The sequence below is a fragment of the Oncorhynchus nerka genome, linkage group LG7 (genome assembly GCF_034236695.1).
Source record: "Oncorhynchus nerka isolate Pitt River linkage group LG7, Oner_Uvic_2.0, whole genome shotgun sequence".
Taxonomy (NCBI): domain Eukaryota; kingdom Metazoa; phylum Chordata; class Actinopteri; order Salmoniformes; family Salmonidae; genus Oncorhynchus; species Oncorhynchus nerka.
In genome coordinates, this window is record NC_088402.1 from 43,880,115 (window position 1) to 43,901,099 (window position 20,985).

At 42.7% G+C, this 20,985-nt stretch overlaps 2 protein-coding genes across 2 annotated transcripts in view; both read right to left on the reverse strand.

Annotated features, from left to right (window-relative positions):
* Nucleotides 1–17,738, reverse strand: part of LOC115131753 (TGF-beta receptor type-2-like) — a 29,299-nt gene extending 11,561 nt beyond the window's left edge. Inside the window, exons 1-5 of the mRNA XM_029663708.2 lie at nucleotides 17,453–17,738; nucleotides 10,120–10,270; nucleotides 9,223–9,413; nucleotides 6,481–7,253; nucleotides 5,684–5,825 (exon numbers count right to left, since the gene is read on the reverse strand). Coding sequence (XP_029519568.1) covers nucleotides 5,684–5,825; nucleotides 6,481–7,253; nucleotides 9,223–9,413; nucleotides 10,120–10,270; nucleotides 17,453–17,525 — 1,330 coding nt within the window. The 5' untranslated portion in view covers nucleotides 17,526–17,738. The remainder of the gene's footprint in view (nucleotides 1–5,683; nucleotides 5,826–6,480; nucleotides 7,254–9,222; nucleotides 9,414–10,119; nucleotides 10,271–17,452) is intronic.
* Nucleotides 17,739–20,413: 2,675 nt separating this feature from the next.
* LOC115131755 (TGF-beta receptor type-2-like) overlaps nucleotides 20,414–20,985 on the reverse strand; it is a 32,374-nt gene continuing 31,802 nt past the window's right edge. The window contains exon 4 of the mRNA XM_065020537.1: nucleotides 20,414–20,782. The gene's annotated coding sequence lies outside the window, so the exon portion shown is untranslated. The remainder of the gene's footprint in view (nucleotides 20,783–20,985) is intronic.

Here is a 20,985-nt window from a genome sequence, read left to right on the forward strand (position 1 = left end):
TGTCACTTTAGTTGTACACGGCCGTAGGCTATAAGTGCAACTGTTCCATTAGCAGGAAAACTCCATTCTAAAAAGTGAGTGCAAATGCAATTATGCATGTAATGCTTTTATTATAAAGGTGCATATTGATGGTGAATTTTTTCCCCCCAAACATAAAACTGGATGGACTAGGTTACATGAGGTGTGTGACTCTGCTGTTGGATCTGACAATTCATCTTGATGGTTGTACAGTTGTCTCAAATAAAACTTTGAAGGACCTCTGCATTTCTCTGGACCCTGATCTCTCTTTTGACGAACATACCAAGAACATTTTAAGGACAGCTTTTCCATCTTCGTAACATTGCAAAAATCGCAAACTTGTTTTTACAAAAATGATGCAGAAAGCTAATCCATGCTTTTGTCACTTCTAGATTAGATTACTGCAATGCTCTACTCTTCAGGATAAAACACAAAATAAACTTCAGTTAGTGCTGAATACTGCTGCTAGAATCTTGACTAGAACCCACAAAATTTGATTATATTAATCCGGTGCTAGCCGCTCAACCCTGGCTTCCTGTTGAGGCTTGGGCTGATTTCAAGGTAGCATTGCCTTTAAATTGTTTAACTTGGGTCAAACGTTTCAGGAAGCCTTCCACAAGCTTCCCACAATAAGTTGGGGGAATTTTGGCCCATTCCTCCTGACAGAGCTGGTTCATCCTTGGGAGCAATTTCCAAATGCCTGAAGGTACCACATTCATTTGTACAAACAATAGTATGCTCACGCTTTTTCAGTTATGCCCAGAAATTTTCTATGGGATTGAGGTCAGGGTTTTGTGACGGCCATTCCAATACCTTGACTTTGTTGTCCTTAAGCTATTTTGCCCCAACTTTGGAAGTATGCTTGGGGTCATTGTCCATTTGGAAGTCCCATTTGCGACCAAGCTTTAACTTTCTGACTGATGTCTTGAGATGTTGCTTCAATATATCCACATAATTTTCCCACCTCATGATGCCATCTATTTTGTGAAGTGCACCAGTCCCTCCTGCAGCAAAGCACCCCCACATCCCCCTTTTTCCTCCAAACATAACGATGGTCATTATGGCCAAACAGTTCTATTTCTGTTTCATCAGACCATAGGACTTTTCTCCAAAAAGTAAGATCTTTGTCCCCATGTGCAGTTGCAAACCATAGCCTGGCTTTTTTATGGCGGTTTCTGAGCAGTGGCTTCTTCCTTGCTGAGTGGCCTTTCAGATTATGTCAATATAGGACTTGTTTTACTGTGGATATAGATACTGTTTTCCCCTCCAGCATCTTCATAAGGTCCTGTGCTGTTGTTCTGGGATTGATTTGCACTTTTCGCCCCAAAGTACGTTCATCTCTAGGAGACAGAACGCGTCTCCTTCCTGAGCGGTATGACAGCTGCGTGGTCCCATGGTGATTATACTTGTGTACTATTGTTTGTACAGATGAACGTGGTACCTTCAGGCATTTGGAAAGGATGAACCAGGTCTACAGGTCTACAGTTTTTTTTCTGAGGTCTTGGCTGATTTCTTTTGATTGTCCCATGATGTCAAGCAAAGAGGCACTGAGTTTGAAGGTAGGCCTTGAAATACATCCACAGGCACACCTCCAATTGACTCAAATGATATCAATTAGCCTATCAGAAGCTTCTAAAGCCTTGACATAATTTTCTGGAATTTTCCAAGCTGTTTAACTTCTTATGGCTGGGGGCAGTATTGAGTAGCTTGGATGGATAAGGTGCCCAGAGTAAACTGCCTGCTACTCAGGCCCAGTTGCTAATGTATGCAACTTATTAGTATTAGATTTGGATAGGAAACACTCTGAAGTTTCTAAACCTGTTTGAATGATGTCTGTGAGTATAACAGAAATCATATGGCAGGCAAAAACCTGACAAAAAATCCAACCAGGAAGTGGGAAACCTGAGGTTTGTAGTTTTTCAAGTCATTGCCTGTCAAATATAAAGTGTCTATGGGGTCATATTGCACTTCCAAAGGCTTCCACTAGATGTCAACAGTCTTTAGAACGTTGTTTGAGGCTTCTAGTGTGAAGGAGGGGGGAATGAGAGCTGATTGAGTCAGGGATCTGGCAGAGTGCCATGAGCTGATGACGCGCGCTCACGTGAGAGCGACCTGCATTCCATTGCATTTCTACAGACAAAGGAATTCTCCGGTTTGAAACATTATTGAAGATTTATGACAACAACATCCTAAAGATTGATTCTGTACTTGGTTTGACATGTTTCTACGAACTTTAATATGACTTTTCGTCTGAACTTTCGTCTGGACTTGCTCGCTCCTCGTGAGTTTGGATTGTGCACTAAACGCGCAAACAAAAAGGAGGTATTTGGACATAAATGATGGACTTTATTGAACAAATCAAACATTTATTGTGGAACTGGGATTCCTGGGAGTGCATTCTGATGAAGATCATCAAAGGTAAGTGAATATTTATAATGCTATTTCTGACCTCTGTTGACTCCGTAACATGGCGGATATCTGTATGGCTTGTTTTGGTCTCTGAGCGCTATACTCAGATTATTGCATGGTGTGCTTTTTCCGTAAAGCTTTTTTGAAATCTGACACAGCAGTTGCATTAAGGAGAAGTTAATCTAAAGTTCCATGCATAACACTTGTATTTTCATCAACATTTATGATGAGTATTTCTGTAAATTGATGTGGCTCTCTGCAAAATCACCGGATGTTTTGGAAGCAAACATTACTGAACGTAACGCGCCAATGTAAACTGAGATTTTGGGATATAAATATGAACTTTATCGAACAAAGCATACATGTATTGTGTAACATGAAGTCCTATGAGTGTCATCTGATGAAGATCATCAAAGGTTAGCAATTAATTTTATCTCTATTTCTGCTTTTTGTGACTCCTCTCTTTGGCTGGAAAAATGGCTGTGTTTTTCTGTGACTCGGTGCAGACCTAACATAATCGCTTGGTGTGCTTTCGTCGTAAATCCTTTTTGAAATCGGACACTGTGGTGGGATTAACAACCAGTTTATCTTTAAAATGGTGTAAAATACTTGTATGTTTGAGGAATTTTAATTATGAGATTTCTGTTGTTTTGAATTTGGCGCCCTGCACTTTCACTGGCTGTTGTCATAACGATCCCGTTAGCGGGATCTAAGCCATAAGAAGTTTTAAAGGCACAGTCAACTTAGTGTATGTAAACTTCTGACACACTGGAATTGTGATACAGTGAATTGTGAAATAATCTGTCTGTAAACAATTGTTGGAAAACTTACTTGTGTCATGCACAAAGTAGATGTCCTAACCGACAAAACTAGAGTTTGTTAACAAGAAATTTGTGGAGTGGTTGAAAAATGAGTTTTAATGACTGCAAACCTAAGTGTATGTAAACTTCCAACTTCAACTGTATCTCTCCGATTAGTTCCTGCCGTACATACCTACACGTATGCTACGATCACAAGACACAGGCCTCTTTATTTTCCCTATAATTTCTAAGCAAACAGCTGGAGGCAGGGCTTTCTCCTATAGAGCTCCATTTTTATGGAATGGTCTGCCTGTCCATGTGAGAGACGCAGAAGTCTTTACTGAAGACTCATCTCTTCAGTGGGTCATATGATTGAGTGTAGTCTGGTCCAGCGGTACGAAGGTGAACGGAAAGGTCCTGGAGTGACAAACCACCCTTGCGTTCTCTGCCTGGCCAGCTCTCCTCTCTCCACTGGGATACTCTGCCTCTGACCCTATTACAGGGGCTGAGTCACTGGCTTACTAGTACTCTTCCATGCCGTCCCTAGGAGGGGTGTGACACTTGAGTGGGTTGAGTCACTGACGTGATCATCATGTCCGTTTTTGCAACCCCTCGGGCTCATGCCGTGGGGGAGATATTAGTGGGCTATACTCATCCTTGTCTCAGGGTAGTAAGTTGGTGGTCTGTTGATATCCCTCGAGTGGTGTGGGAACTGTGATTTGGCAAAGTGGGTGGGCTTATATCCTGCCGGATTGGCCCGGTCCGGGGGTATCGTTGGACGGGGCCCTATTCTCCCGACCCCCCCCCCCTGTCTCAGCCTCCAGTATCTATGCTGCAATAGTCTATGTGCCGGGGGGCTAGGGTCAGTCTGTTATATATAGTGTAATTCCCCTGTCTTATCTGGTTTCCTGTGTGACCTTAATTATGCTCCCTATAATTCTCTCTCTCTCTCTCCCTCTCTCCCTCCCTCCCAGAGGACCTGAGCCCTAGGATCATGGCTCCTGGGTGTCCCCGGTCCACCTGGCCGTGCTGCTGCTCAAGTTTCAACTGTTCATAATGCGGCTACGGAACCCTGACCTGTTCACAGGATGTGCTACCTTGTCCCGGACCTGTTGTTTTTGGCTCTCTCTCTACCACACCTGCTGTCTTGACCTCTGAATGCTCGGCTATGAAAAGCCAACTGACATTTACTCCTGAGGTGCTGACCTGTTGCACCCTCTACAACCACTATGATTATTATTTAACCCTGCTGGTAATCTATCAACGTTTGAACATCTTGAAGAACAATCTGGAATTAATGGCCATGTAGAGGACTGGCCACCCCTCAGAGCCTAGAGCTTTCTTCCTAGGTTCCTGCCTTTCTAGAGAGTTTTTCCTAGCCAGTGGAAAAACTTCTACATCTGCATTGCTTGCTGTTTGGGGTTTTAGGCTGGGTTTCTGTATATGACTTCTGCTGATTTTGATTTGAAAAAGGCATGCGCTGTTCCTTGCCTTAAGCTGGACATCATTCACAAGGGATAATATAGCATCCACAAGTGACAGGCTAATATTGTGACCCATCAGACTATTCTTGATTTAATCTTGTCTTTACATATACTAAACGATATATGAGTGAAATTGATTTAGAATGGACCATTATCATGTACTTCTCTATCATGCACCTACAGTATATTTAAATATTGAATGGAGGACACTATTCCCACGGTTTATTTTCATGCCAGCCAGGTAGGCTGCACTCCTGTTGTAAAGAGACGCAATGTGCTTCATATTAGGAAAGTTGAGAAAGAAATATAGTACGCCTAGCCTATTGAAAGTTGATGGGATCCTCCTCTTTTTAATGAAGGCCATCCCTCTGTTTCCTCACGCAATTGCATAGCCTATAGAAATGTTGCGCAACATGAGCTCATGGGCCGTCATTAATTGTTTGATTCGATTTTCGATTACATTTTCATTGGTTTCAGAGTGATTAGAGGGACAATAGAGTGCTGGGTACTTGGTAGTTAGCAAGTTTGGTCATTAGTCACCTACCATCGGCAGCATCAGAGCTTGGAGAAGCCTAATTACCGTGACAACATTTACATTTACATTTAAGTCATTTAGCAGACGCTCTTATCCAGAGCGACTTACAAAACGGTCATGTGGAATTTGACTGCTTCCCTGACTTGTGATTGCCGGTGTGGTGATAATACGGTCACCGTAACAGCCCTAGTCATGAATAACTTCAGATAAACAAACCTGTGATTATTTAACAGTGAACACCTGTATTTTTTTTACAGACATTTTGTCAAGGTCCTGAAGGACTTTCAGGAATGTGTGACTACAATTGCGGGCACCTTTTACGGAGAAGTACACCTACTCTATATCACTTACACAAGGTCACGAATTAAAATCAATTGGCTACAGTCTAAAGCAGCTCAGTCACATGATTGGTCAGACGTCATGTGGTGTTACTTTACCTCCAATGGCATTGCACCTGGAGGTGATCTCCCACAGTACCAGGGCCATGGAGTAAACGTCTGTCTGCTTGAACGACTCAATGTTTTCCAGGTTGATTCTGGACTCCAGCACCTCAGGGGCCATGTACCTGGCAGTGCCCACCTGTAGGGTAAGACCAACAAGGACAAGATGTTAGCCTACTCAGTGGATCATTATCAAAACTGTTCTGTTCTATTCTATTATTTTCTATTCTACTCTGTTTTGTTCTGTTCTATTGTATTCTGTTCTGTTATATTCTACTCGATTCTAATGCTATTTACAGTAGAATATGCATGATTGCTTCCAGAGGTAGTACTGTACAGTACCATGTACCACTACAATTCAACTGCAATTTTAACTGACAGCCTGGTCGGATACATGTCTTCCCTGTTTCTTCCCCCCACTGTATTATAAGACACTACGAAGAGACAATGGGTGCATTAGACACCAAAGGGGCACCCTCTAAAGAAGCTCACGATGACTACGTTTCATAACAAAGTCACAATGACCCTGTCCTACTGCTGTACAACAGTCTAATGGTTATATTATAACTCCATCAGGCCTGTTTGCCTAGTTACTGTAATAAAACAAAAAGGCCGAGCAGCACTTGCTCTATGGATATTACTAATCTGTTGTCCAGAAGAGGAGCCCCCATGAGTAAGTAAGCCAGTCTGAAATGGCACCCTATTCCCTATATAGTGCACTAATCATAGGCAATATGGTACCATTTTGGATGCACCGTGAGTTGAAAGGAGAGACAGGAGGGAAGAACCTGTACCTGTCCACTGTTGGCCAGCTCGTCCACGGACAGCGAGTTGTCCAGACGCAGACCCAGTCCGAAGTCACACAGGACACAGGTGAGGTCCCCCTTCACCAGGATGTTGGAGCTCTTGATGTCCCGGTGGACGATGGGTACCTTGTAGCGTCCACACAACGTGTGGTCACTATGTAGGTGGGCCACGCCCCTTGCCAGTGACCCGCCCAGCACCCACAGGTCGTCCCAGCTGATGATGTGGCGCGTCAGGTACTCCTGGAGGTTGCCCCGAGGGTGGTAGGCCGTGATCAGCCAATACTGTTTCTCCACCTTGTGGTCCTCTGCGGTCAGGAAGTGCAGGACGTTCTCGTGGCGCAGGTCGGCGTCCGAGAAGATGTCCTTCTCGTTCTTCCACGAGGCATATTCCTCGTCTGCGAAAATTTTGACGGCGACGGTCTCAAAGTGTTCGCCAGCCCCAGTGGCGCCCTGCTTCAGCTTGGCCTTGTAGACCTCGGCGAAGCGGCCCTTTCCCACCTGGGCGTCCAGCTCGATGGGGAGGAGCTCCGTGTTGTGGTTGAGGTTGTTGGCGTGCGTGGAGCTGCTGTCCGAGCCGTCGTCGTCCATCATGATGGCGTGGGCATCACTGAAGTCGAGCGGCGTCTTCTTGCGCTTGGCACCGGCGCGGCGCTGGTGGTAGATGCGGTACCAATAGAAGGAAGTGATGACCAGCACGGCCAGAACCAGCAGAGGAACCAGGCTGACCAGGATCACCGACACCACCTGGGAGTCTAGGGAGTCTAGGGTGGAGAGGAAAGACGAGAGAAAAAGAGACAACAAGGTAGATGTTATAGATTAGTTATACAATACATTGCCTATTCAGTATAAATATTGTAGAATATACCTATTCTGTAACATACAGTAGGCCCACCCCCTAGTTAGGTATATTCTACAATACTTTTAAAATGATCCACCTCTACAATTATTAGAAGTCTTCAGCCATCATAATCTACTCTGAAACTTGAGCATATTTTCACAATGAAACTTGAGCATACTTTCACTCACTATGAGTAGCTGGACTGGCCATGAAGGTGAAGATCAAAGAATTGTCTGTTTGTTTATTGAACTTAAGAGCCCACTGCATAAAAACCAATGACCACAAAGGACTATATGGGATACATGATGTGTGCAGTAGCCTATACTTTGATGTTTGATATTTCAGTTGCACTTGAACGTCATACTGTACATTACACTCCAACTCCTTCAGCACTAGGAAATCAATAGGAAGTAGCCAAGTAGCTATATCGTCTCAGAGCATCTTGCTACGCGCAACGTAGCCTGCTCCTTTCCAGCAAAGCAGAGGAACCTAACATTTCCATGAGGAATGTCAGTAAGCATCTCGAAGCTACGAAGCTGAAGTTAGCTTGCTGGTCTGTTAAACACACAAATAGGCTGAACCATGCCCCAGTCAACCACATATTGTGTTCCCTTTATAGACCTAGTCTATGTCTGATTCTTATACTTTTAAGGAGTGATGTCGGTGTCTGCTAGACAGAGTAATCTGGTGAACGTTTATGTTTATGCTATGTTTATGATCCTATTTCTGGGGATGGCAGAAGTCTCGTAAAAACATAATAAAACACAACATGTCACGCGCAATTCCAGATCCCAGATCAGTTAGGATTTAAAGGGTCGTAAATGAGTCCTTAACACGTTGTCTGAACAGGCAGACTGTGACAAGTGCTGCTGGGGTTCTATAAATACAGAGATATTAGGAACATGTTTGGCAGTGGAGGATTGTGTGTGTGTGCGCGCGTGTGTGTAGTGCGCATGCATTTGTGTGTGTTTGTATGTCTACGAATCTTTCTGTGCATAGAGAACAGCAAGTACCCGTCAAGCCCTCACTCACTCGCTCCTTTTTTTCAGACAGGAAACCACATGTCTGAAATCTTCCACCGTGGCCTCAGCGGAGTTTGTTTTCTTTTTCGAAGAGCGAGAGAGAAGAGATCCGTCACAACAAACCTGTCCCTGTGCCTCTGCCATCTCTCAGTAGATACGGCCCACAAAGGAAAGCTTCCTAGTTACTAACCCCACTTAGGGCCAGGTTTGAGAATATCAATTGTATTAATACATGCACGAGCTGTTTTTCACCATTCATTGTTATGTGGTGAACATGAAGTTAGACCGTGTGCAGCAGAGCTATCCATCTTCCGCAGTGAGGGGAAATGTATTTCCATGACATCGATGTTCCCGGTGTGCGGGATGCTTTTAACTTTGGGCTCCGGGAAAGTAAAGTCTGGAAAATGTATCTTTGTGTTATTACTGCTTGGATGCTGTAGTCAAAATACATTTGATTCCAAAATTGTAACGAAAGACTACAGCCAAAAGCCCTCGGCGATGCAAAACCTTTTTGCAATCTTGTATTTGGTGGGTGTACAACAGTACACACATGTCAGCATTCATGTGTGACACCTTACATGACAACCTAATAAGGAATTGCATAAGTGTTTATTACAACATATGGTAGAAGAACATGTGTGAGTTACGTCAAAAGTGTTGGTAAACTATATGATCAATTGTAATAGCTAGCCTACATAACACAATCAGCCATGACATAACAGGTGACATAGCATCACATAGGGACTCACAGAAGGTGAAGAAGACACGTTTGTTGCACTCGTTTGACCAATCATAATGCCAACAAAGGGCATGACATAACAGGTGACATAGCACTGCACAACAGGTGACATAACCTACATACTGACTCACAGGGGGTGAAGAAAAGGTGGTCGTTGCACTCGTCCTCGGAGCAGGAGCAGATGAAGAACTGGGAGCCCATGTTATTCCTCTCCCTCATCTCACACTTGCTGTTGTTATAGTCCTCCAGCACCAGACCATGCAGCTTATGGGCTGGGTTGTGGCATATCGTGTCTATGGTGACGTTGTCGTCTTTCTTCCTCCTGGAAACAAGACAACAGGAGCAATTAGTTCCACTCCAATTAATTTTTATTAAACAGAGAGAACATTTAAGCTGGTGATAAATACAGTAATAACTGGGAAAATAACTTTAAAAAACTAACAAAACACAGTCTAAGCATTATGGTAATGATTTGATACAGAGGTCAGGTTAGGTTGTACAGAATGTATCCCCCAGTTACAAAATACCACCGTACACGTGCAGTGAATAATACTGAAGGTGCACAAATGGACCTACAAATGGGATACTCAGGTCTCCTGCTGGGTGGTGTGGAGCGTATGTCGTGAAAGCCTTTTTAAGAGGTGTTGCTGTGAACATGGCATTAGTTCAGCTGACTTCAGCTCTGAATGCTATAAATGTAATGAGATAATGTGGCATTGCCTTCAGCTTCGAACAGGAGGCCAAATCTAGTTCTCCTCTTTTTTTACATTCACAAGGCAAATTTCACAACGATATTTGGTGGGGTTTGTTGGTGGGGCACTTTTGGGTTCAGCTACTTAAATAAACCTTGTTCACAGCCAATTTAGTTTTTAAATGACAAAGAAAAAGTATTAATTTCTGCTCTGTCACACATTAACATGCTCCTAGTATGTCACTGTACCCACTACCCAGCATTCTCTCCTAAGGTCAAGTTTAAAGGTCATTCCAACTCCCAACGAGAGATGATGAGGGGTGCTGTAGTCACTCACCAGATGCTGACACACACGTCCTCTGGATGGGGGCAGATGGATGTGATGCTACAGTCTGTCATACAGTTCCCTGTGCCCGTACAGCTGGTAGACTCAACGTCACAGAACTTACACAGAAGCTTCAGCTTCAGCATAGTCATTGATGAGGCCACTGAGGTGGAGACACAAAGAGATAGGGGGAAAGACATTAGATTGATCGTTTATAAAGGGATATGGTTACGTACAGCAGTCAATAGTTTGTCCATTTAGGTTACTCATGTGTCGTCAATTATGTTCACTCTTCACTGCAGCTCTTTTACTTCCCTATTCCAAAGTAATACAGGTCACTTTGACAAGATAAGACAGTTGACCGGGATTCCATTTGATCGCGCTCAAATACAGCTTTTAAAGGCAATGTTACCGTGTTCGCTGAGATCGCATTCGAGGTAAACGCCGCAGATGTTGGCTCAAATGGAAATGACCTTTAAATGTTTTGGATTGAACCTCGGGCCATTGTTCGCTTTCATATACGGGCCTAAACTGTATTGACCCAACGAAGATGATAACTTTGCTCAACTTAGGACACTGACATTTCCCTCCAATTACACAGACAAACAAAAGGCTGCAAACATCAGAAAGGCGAACTCTCTCATCTAAATGTATTACATATGAATATTTCCTACACTGGAAGAGTATGGCCTGTTGAACATCAGTGAGTACAGTGAAACATTAACCTCACGTCTCAGTCCAGACTACGTGAAGGAATTTATCATTAGTGAGAGACTTGACAATTTCCCTTTGAAAAGAATGTGTGAAACAGACAAAAGGAATGTTCCCTTCGGTACTACGTCTCTACGTATAACTATTCCAAAAGACAGTTTTCAAAGCAAGTGATACATTTGTGTTCATGTGTTCTTCTCCAATTCATTCACTACAGTGTAACATGGTACATCCATTTTTCAACCATATGTAAAACTATTTCCCTCGAGCGCAAATTCTACCGGGTGAACAATCAGCACATTCTGCAGTGCCATCTATCTACTATGGTCGTGTTCAGACTTGACTCAGACTCAGTGGTGTGATGAGTGCCTGTGTGTGCTTGATAGTCATCTCTACTGAGACAACCGCTAGACAGACAAAAAAAACAAGCAAAGGGAACATTGAACATCAGTATGTCTTTCAGTCGAGTAGTCTCTAATTTGCAAATTTGATTAGTTGCCGTCTTGCCAATTCACTTTGTGAACATCAAAAAGCAGGAGATAATGTCAGAGTGTGTGTTTGTGAGTGAGTGAGAGAGAGAGAGAAACAGCGAAAGAGATAACTAATAGAGTGTATAAATATGTGTGTGCGCATGTGTGTGTTTAAAGTCTAGGAGCGCTCCTAGTGGCAGATAACTTTAATGCAGGCAAACTTAAATCAGTTTTACCACATTTTTACCAGCATGTCACGTGCAACCAGACGAAAACTAATCCTAGACCACCTTTACTCCACACACAGAGATGCATACAAAGCTCTCCACTGCCCTCATTTGGCAAATCTGACCATAATTCTGTTCTCCTGATTCCTGTTTACAAGCAAAAACTAAAGCAGGAAGTACCAGTGACTTGCTCAATACGGAAGTGGTCAGATAACGCGGATGCTACACTACAGAATTGTTTTGCTAGCACAGACTGGAATATGTTGAGGAGTACACCTCTTCAGTCATCGGCTTCATCAATAAGTGTATTGACAACGTCGTCCCCGCAGTGACTGTACGTACATATCCCAACCAGAAGACATGGACTATAGGCAACATCCGCATCGAGTTAAAGGCTAGAGCTGCCGCTTTCAAGGAGCGGGACACTAATCCGGATGTTTATAAGAAATCCCGCTATACCCTCAGACGAACCATCAAACAAGCAAAGCGTCAATACAGGATTAAGATTGAAACCTACTACACCGGCTCTTACGCTTGTCGGATGTGGCAGGGCTTGAAAAATATTACGGACTACAAAGGGAAACCCAGATGTGAGCTGTCCAGTGACGAGAGCCTACCAGACGAGCTAAATGTATTTTATGCATGCTTCGAGGCAAGCAACACTGAAGCATGCACGAGAACACCAGCTGTTCTGCATGACTGTGTAATAACGCTCTCGGTAGCCGAAGTGAACAAAACCTTTAAACAGGTCAACATTCACAAAGCAGCTGGGCCAGACGGATTACCAGAACATGTACTCAAAACATGCGCAGACCAACTGTCAAGAGTCTTCACTGACATTTTCAACCTCTCCCTGACCGAGTCTGTAATACCTACATCTTTCAAGCAGACCACCATAGTCCCTGCACTCGAGGAAACAAATGTAACCCGCCTAAATGACTACCGCCCCGTGGCACTCACGTCGGTAGCCATGAAGTCGGTAGCTGCCGCCAGGTGGTAAGAGTAGGCAACAACACGTCTGCCACGCTGATCCTTAACATTGGGGCCCCTCTGGGTTGTGTACTTAGTCCCCTCCTGTATTCCCTGTTCACCCACGACTGCGTGACCAAACACGACTTCAACACCATCATTAAGTTTGCTGACGACACAACAGTGATCACCAACAACGATGAGACGGCCTATAGGGAGGAGGTCAGAGAACTGGCAGTGTGGTGCCATGACAACAACCTCTCCCTCAATGTGAGCAAGACAAAGGAGCTGATCGTGGACTACAGGAAAAGGCGGGCCGAACAGGCCCCTATTAACATCAACGGGGCTGTAGTGGAGCGGGTTGACAGTTTCAAGTTCCTTGGTGTCCACATCACCAACAAACTATCATGGTCCAAACATACCAAGACAGTCGTGAAGAGGGCACGACAAAATTTGGCATGGGTCCCCAGATCCTCAAAAGCTTCTACAGCTGCACCATCGAGAGCACCCTGACCGGTTGCATCACCACCTGGTATGGCAACTGCTCAGCATCTGACCGTAAGATTCTACAGAGGGTAGTGCAAACAGTCCAGTACATCACTGGGGCCAAGCTTTCTGCCATCCAGGACCTATATAATAGGCGGTGTCAGAGGAAAGCCTATAAAATTGTCAGAAACTCCAGTCACCCAAGTCATAGACCCCCCCCCCTCCCTTTTGTAAACGGTTGCTACTCACTGTTTGTTATCTATGCATAGTTACTTCGCCCCCACCAACATGTACAGATTACCTCAATTAGCCTGTATCCCTGCACACTATAAAATTGTCAGAAACTCCAGTCACCCAAGTCATATACCCCCTTCGTAAACTGTTGCTACTCACTGTTTGTTATCTATGCATAGTTACTTCGCCCACACCAACATGTACAGATTACCTCAATTAGCCTGTATCCCTGCACACTGAATCTGTACCCGGTGCCCCCTGTATTAGCCTCATTATTGTTATTCTTATTGTGTTTGTTTTTATTATTACTTTTTATTTTAGTCTACTTGGTAAATATTTTCTCAACTCTTCTTGAACTGCACTGTTGGTTAAGGGCTTGTAAGAAAAGCCTTTCACGGTAAAGTCTACACTTGTTGTATTCGGCGCATGTGACAAATGAAGTTTGATTTGATTTGCGTGTGTGAGTGCGTGCTCATGTTTTACTCCCAAATAAATTATATTGGTTATCTACCTGCCCTTGCACTGCGTGTGCTGCTCCTGATAACCATTAGACTGTATGCTACTGTTTGGCTGATGTAAGAAAATACAAATCTCAGACACATGGCAACAACTGGAATCTAACTCTTCCAATCGCAATGAGTATGAGGGAATTCTGTTTTCACTGCAATCCCCATAGTGAAGTATGTGGGAACAGGGATATTTTGGCTGCGAGATGGGGAGAGGACATCTCTATCTTTAGGGCTCCCGAGTGGTGCAGCGGTCTAAGGCACTGCATCTCAGTGCAAGAGGTGTCATTACAGTCCCTGGTTCAATTCCAGGCTGTATCACATCCGGCTGTGATCGGGAGTCCCGTAGGACGGCGCAAAATTGGTCCGTTTTGGCTGGGGTAGGATGTGATTGTAAATAAGAATGTGTTCTTAACTGATTGTCTAGTTAAATTAAACAAATAAAAAAATCTCTCTTCGACTTTATCTATGTGTGCAAGCATTATTCAGTCCCAACCCCACAGGGGTCGTGTTATCATATGAAGACTTGGTCCAACTTTACACACTATCTGCGTGTGAAATGGCATCCTATTCACTATATAGTACACTACTTTTGACCAGGGCCCATAGGGTTCTGGTCAAAAGTAGTGCACTATAAAGGGTGTACAGGGTGCCATTTTGGACACGCATACGGTCTCTTTAGTGAATAGCCATACTGTGTCGTTGGTGAGAGGAACATGGTCCCTTCCAGCAAAAATGTGTAATTTACTATTGCTGGGTTATGTTTGTCCACCTGTTACAAAAGCTAATCATAATTCAGAGAGATTTGCTTTGGAGGGCGCCAGTGAACAGTTGATTACCTTACATCAATGTTTCTCTGTAGTTACTTAATTGTCGCAATAACATGTGGACAGCACATTTTGAACATAAAATCAACTATAGCCCCAAAACAGTCCACTTTGGTAAGGTAGGAAGGATCCAACAATCTTCAGGACTTTCTCACCGAGGGGTTGGAAAGTGAGAGCAAGAGAGAAAGAAAATGCAAGAGCAAGAGAAAGATGTTGCACCCAACTGCCAGATCACTCCCTTTTTTTCCCTCCATTTGCTCTCCTTCCAGACCTTTATGGAGTGTCTTTAGCATGTATAAACCCAGAAACGGACCAAAATCAGATGCTCCTAATTGTTAAAACAGAGATGAGGTGAAATGAAGTGAAAAGAGACGGAGGGAGAGATCTTACACACTGAATGACGTCACTACCACATAACCAAAAGTATAAGTATGATAGACTGCACAAATAGGAAGAGAAAGCTCAAACTTTTACTTGCATCAGCAGCGTCCTCGTGACACAACCGATAGTGAAAATGCATTATTGACCGTCATCTAGGCCTGTCTGCATGTGCAGCTCGGGGATTTCCTCTTGAAGATTTCCAGTCGCCGAGAGCTAAGTTCAGCCAAGCGAAATGGGTGAGGATTGGGTCTGTGTTCAAAACGACAGCTTATTACCCATATAAAGCACTAATTTTGAGCAGGCAATGGTCAAAATTAGTTTGCTATATAGAGAATAGGGCACCATTTGGGACGTGCTTGGGTCTCCGCTGTGTTTGACCGGCTGGCAGGGGGTGAACCTGATAGAGCCACTTTGTCAGGTCACGTGACCAACCATGTTAAAATAATCAACCTTCTCTCTCTCTCCTCGGTAGAAAACCAGGGTAACTGGAGCAGATCATTCAATGGATAAAGTAATCCTTCTCACCCCCTTAAAAGACTTAGATGCACTATTGTAAAGTGGCTGTTCCACTGGATGTCATAAGGTGAAAGCACCAATTTGTAAGTCGCTCTGGATAAGAGCGTCTGCTAAATGACTTAAATGTAAATGTAGGAGAGAGAGCAAATACGGTTCTCTTCCCTCCAACCTCCTCACAGTGCAGTAGTATACTGTATTACTCTATGCCAGAGAATATCAAGGCTACTGACTTAGGAGAGAATGTTGTACTCCTGTACCAGGACAAAACACCTACTGTAGCTGTTCCCAATCTGCAGGGTGGAGTAGAGCTGCGGCTTAAAGCAACAGAAATACAACCTGCAAGTCTGAAAACCAGGGTAACTGGAGCAGATCATACAACCTGCAAGTCTGAAAACCAGGGTAACTGGAGCAGATCATTCAACCTGCAAGTCTGAAAACCAGGGTAACTGGAGCAGATCATTCAACCTGCAAGTCTGAAAACCAGGGTAACTGGAGCAGATCATTCAACCTGCAAGTCTGAAAACCAGGGTAACTGGAGCAGATCATTCAACAAGCAAGTCTGAAAACCAGAGTAACTGGAGCAGATCATTTAACCTGCAAGTCTGAAAACCAGGGTAACTGGAGCAGATCATTCAACCTGCAAGTCTGAAAACCAGGGTAACTGGAGCAGATCATACAACCTGCAAGTCTGAAAACCAGGGTAACTGGAGCAGATCATACAACCTGCAAGTCTGAAAACCAGGGTAACTGGAGCAGATCATACAACCTGCAAGTCTGAAAACCAGGGTAACTGGAGCAGATCTAGAGAAGCCACATCCACTGCAGCTGGCAGCATTCATAAGGCAGTACAGCCAGTGAAGTAAACATGGTGTCAGGATATTGCAGAGGGATACTAGGCTATATTCTGTTATTGCTATTTCTAGGGTGCAGTGTACATGTCTGACTTGCTTAATCTTAAGCATACAAATAAAGGCATTACAGTTCAGTTCTGCAGAGGAGTACAATTTTGAATTTGGCCTGAAGTGGTTTGTAGTGTGTTATAGAGTTATAACAGAACAGCTAAGAATGAACTTGGGCTGAGAGCTGGTAGTAGAGTGAGAGGTGGTAGAGTTAGGAGTAATTATATCATTAGAAAAACTCCTCTCAAAGTGTATGTTATTTAAGCCCAAGGAGGCGGGCTATGGTGTGGATGAATGCTGGTAATTGTCACCCAGGGCAAAATATAATTGCAGATGTGGGGGAGAGAGGATTATAAGAAACCAACGCTGTTTGGTACCATTGGGACATGTTTGGAGTTGGAGACAGAGGCAAATAGATGGCAATTTCTGATATGTCTACCTTGCAAATGATAGACCAAATATAATTCCAACATCCAGTGTCAACAACGCACATCAGAATGAAAAGTCCCATTGGTCGGACGACCATGCATGTTTTCTCCTGCAACAGGTGGTGTAGCTAAACCTCCTCCCACTGTGTTAAGCAACCCCTTCAACACACAACATATACTGTACCTACTTCCTCTTTACAAAAACATCATTCTACACACTCAAATGCTTTTCTGATGTGAGTTCCTCTTGGAAAATAACAGTGCTCACTTGAATCATTGAACATAGACATTATGTTCATACATTCCAACCCCACTTTAGTACAAAAATGAGGATTTGGGTATAAACGTACCACCGTTCCTGAATTCCTGATATTGAACAACACTGACTGCGTAGTTTGTATACATTACATACTTCTATGCATACAAATTGCAGTAACACCAGCTAATATATTTGCGAGTTTTAGCTCAAATGAGCTGAAAATGTCGCCTTCCACTAAAATGTATAGTTTTATGGCTGGATTATGTTTGACCACCTGCTACAAAAAAACTGAATGACAATTTTGAAGAAACGTGTGTCAACGTTCGTTACAACAACCTCATAAATGTTTCAATAATTACTTGATTACCTCGATAACACTAACCAACCACCAACATTCATAGGTTACTTTTTAAAAATTAACGTAAAACTCACTTTTCTGTTCTAGCAGAATACTACCAAACATTATCGTTCCCCACCAGAAAGCGGAAAAACGAAGTAGCTCCATTTAGAAACGGACTATAAACTCCTCTTCTTTTCATTTACTAAAGCCTTGATAAAAGTAAATATCCAGACTTTAATTCGAGACGTTCTTCGGGGGGGTTTCTTCGGGTCTGCCTGTTGCTCTCATGCGTCTCTCAAGCAGCGTCCGGTTAGAAAAGTAAATAGTGCAGGCAGAACTTGCCGTATATGAGTCAGACAGTATGTGTGCACTTTTCATGAAACAGGAAATCTTCAGAAAGGGCAGGACTGTTTTTTTCTTCTTCTCTGGGCTACTTCTGAACTTCTGGGCTTGTGGCTCACTGGTCTTGAAACATGTTATTATGGCCACAAAACCTATAGCAAGGCAAAACTTGAAATGACACGCTCCAAAATAGATGGCAATGACTTCAAAAGAAGTTAGGATAAGTACACATCCAAACAAAACATAAGAATTTAACACCTCTCTACTTACAATTCTGCAACATTCTTGACGTTTTTACACCCTTCACTGTGCCATTTACCATAACACACAAATGATTGATCAGCCAAAATACAGCTGTGTCTGTCAGCAAATGAATGACAACATTACATAACTTCTTTACTTGCTTTACTAGCACTTTTTCACATGGACCCCTGATACATTGTCCCCCTCCTGCATATCTCTCTTCCTGAGGAAAGCTATTATTCATCAGAGGGGGGACAGTTAGAGGTGGTGAGTGGCTGGGTGAGTGCTCCTTGATGTTCCCCTGTGTTGGTTTGATGGGTGGTACTCAGGGGTTAAGTCCACTGTTAACACCCATAAATTACTGGTTTATTACTGGGCTTCGCCAGCATATGTTTTCGCTTGGAATACTCAAGCCATGATGTCAGGCTTCAGACCTGACCTTATGAACTCTCTACAGATGTCGTCTCTATCTCTCTACACAATAAGGTATGGCTGCCTTTCATTGCAGTGCTATAAAAGTCACATAATATACTCATAATAGTTATTTTTCTGTGTTTATCCCATTGAGGAGATTTCCTGTATAAAATATGATTTGTTTATAGTGTGCAAACCTTTACGTTTTGTGGCAAGTGTCTGTTTTTGTCTGTGTGCGTTTGTGTGTGTGTGAACATGCATTAGTTTTTATTTATTTTCATTTTTAATTGAAACTTTCTTTCACTAGGCAAGTCAGTTAAGAACAAATTCTTATTTACAATGACAGCCTACCCCGGCCAAACCCGGACGACGCTGGGCCAATTGTGCGACGTAAAAAAAATGGTTGCAGGGCCAACAGGGCTGGATATAGTAGGGGCCATAGGGCACCTATGGGCAGGTGCGTCGGCCTCGTCGTTACACGTGCATGCATATGTGTGCATGTGTATGAGCGTGTATACTGTGTTAAAAATATGACATACACACACAGACACACACACACTTACACATACACCACACATGCACGTAGCACTCGCTTCCACAAGGCCGGCTCTAGCCTTTTGGGTGCCCTAAGCAAGATCTGCAAAACATTTCAGTGGCCACCTCTTGACGGACATTTTTTTATGTTAATTTCCTGAAATTCTATACATTTTGCCATGGGGCGTAGAGAAAATGTTGTAGTTTTAAAGCAAGTTTTCTACATTTCTACACATTTTGCCAATGACGGAGAGAAAACTTTGCAATTTCATAACACATTTCCTGCAATTTTACTCATTTTGCAATGGGCATAGAGAAGAAATGTGCAGTTTTACAGCACATTTCTTACAATTATACCCATTATGCCATTGGGTGGAGAGAATTGTTTACAGTTTTAAAGCAAATTTCCAGCAAATGTATACATTTTGTAACGACTTAGGCAATGTTAATATGATATCTTAGTGAGAATAACTAACCTCCTGGAGGTTTGCCCCTTAGACAAACACAGTTAAAATTAAGTGCTTTAAAATACTAAAACTAGTGGCAACTGAGCTGCCACCACCTTAAAGGAGACAGAACCTTAACTTTGCTGGAGTATTGAAACACATGGGTGTGAGGGTATTGGGACAGATTTAAAGGGACATTTCAACATTTTCATAATCTCCAGCACCACCCCAACATCAACATATGTGAAAATGTTTCTGTTTTGTAGTGAAAAATATAGAGGAAGATAAGTGTTTCCAATGACACCATCAACCAATTAATAGACAATGAGGCAATTAGTAGGCAATGCCTACACATATTTGGTTAAAATCACACAATGCATACTGATGATTTCTTGGAAACACTTATCTTCCTCTTTTTTACTACAAAACACACAAACACAATTTTCACACATGTTGATGTTTGGGTGGTGCTGGAGATGATGAATACGACATTGACATTTTGTTACATTTTCTCTTTAAAGGTGTACTGAAACATTCATCCTGAGGTATTCTGAAACATGACGTGGTATGTTGTAACGCCACTTAATCAAGTGTTGTGCAACACCTTGCCAGAGACTTGGAGCACTAACCCAGAAAAGGTTGAAAACACTATTATGGTGTTTTGAGTCCCGTGTAGTGCAGAATTAAATATCTTCTCTTTTAGTGTTGTTTACACTCTCTAAAGCTCCTAAACACGATGATGGTGTTTCGAGTCTTGTCTAGTGCAGAATTAGAACCCTTCTTCTGGAGTTTCCAAATACTGTAATTACTGATTAACTCCTCATTGGTAATTCCAATAGGTCCAATGCTCAGTATAATGCTCAAACAAAGAACAAGAGAAAATATTGTTTTGTGAAAATACTATTTAATTTTTTTTGTCCAGGATAATAATTATTGGGGACAAAATGACTTTTTCAAGACATGATTTGAAGCTTGAAATGCTTTCTCTTTTCTTTGCAACTGGTCAAATGACAACAAAACATTTACAGGTCTTTCGCATTTTCTATATCTACAAAGTAAGACAGTTCCAAGATCTGTGAGGTACAGTATTTATTATATTAGTAGTCTTCCAAATGAATGGAAATATGGCATTATATTTCACATTCATGGAAAAACAATACAGGCCGCGACTGCCAATGTTAGCAGTAGCACATACAAAACGTGTACAAATTTTCACTCCACGGCTCAACACAATCCACCAGTCATCCATCATGCGAATGCATCTGACCTGAGTCTTTATATTCAGATGATGGTACATGGCATGCTAAGTTGTTCAGATGGAATCACAGTACAGTTGATATGATTGACAGTTGAGTTGACATTAGTCTGTGATTCTTGTCTTGATTGGCTTTGGTTAAGGACTGGCCAACCGATGGGTAACATAGTTGGTATATAAAAAAAAATCTGCAGGGAGACAGAGAAATAGTCAATAATAACAATCATGATATTACATGAAAGCATAATTAGGTTACAATATTAATAAATTGCAATATGAATATACAATTATTAAACATCGGCAGCAAGCAAAATGCATATGTGATTAAGCTATGCAAATACAGCAACAGATAACAATATAGGTAACACTTTACTTGACACACAGTGTCATA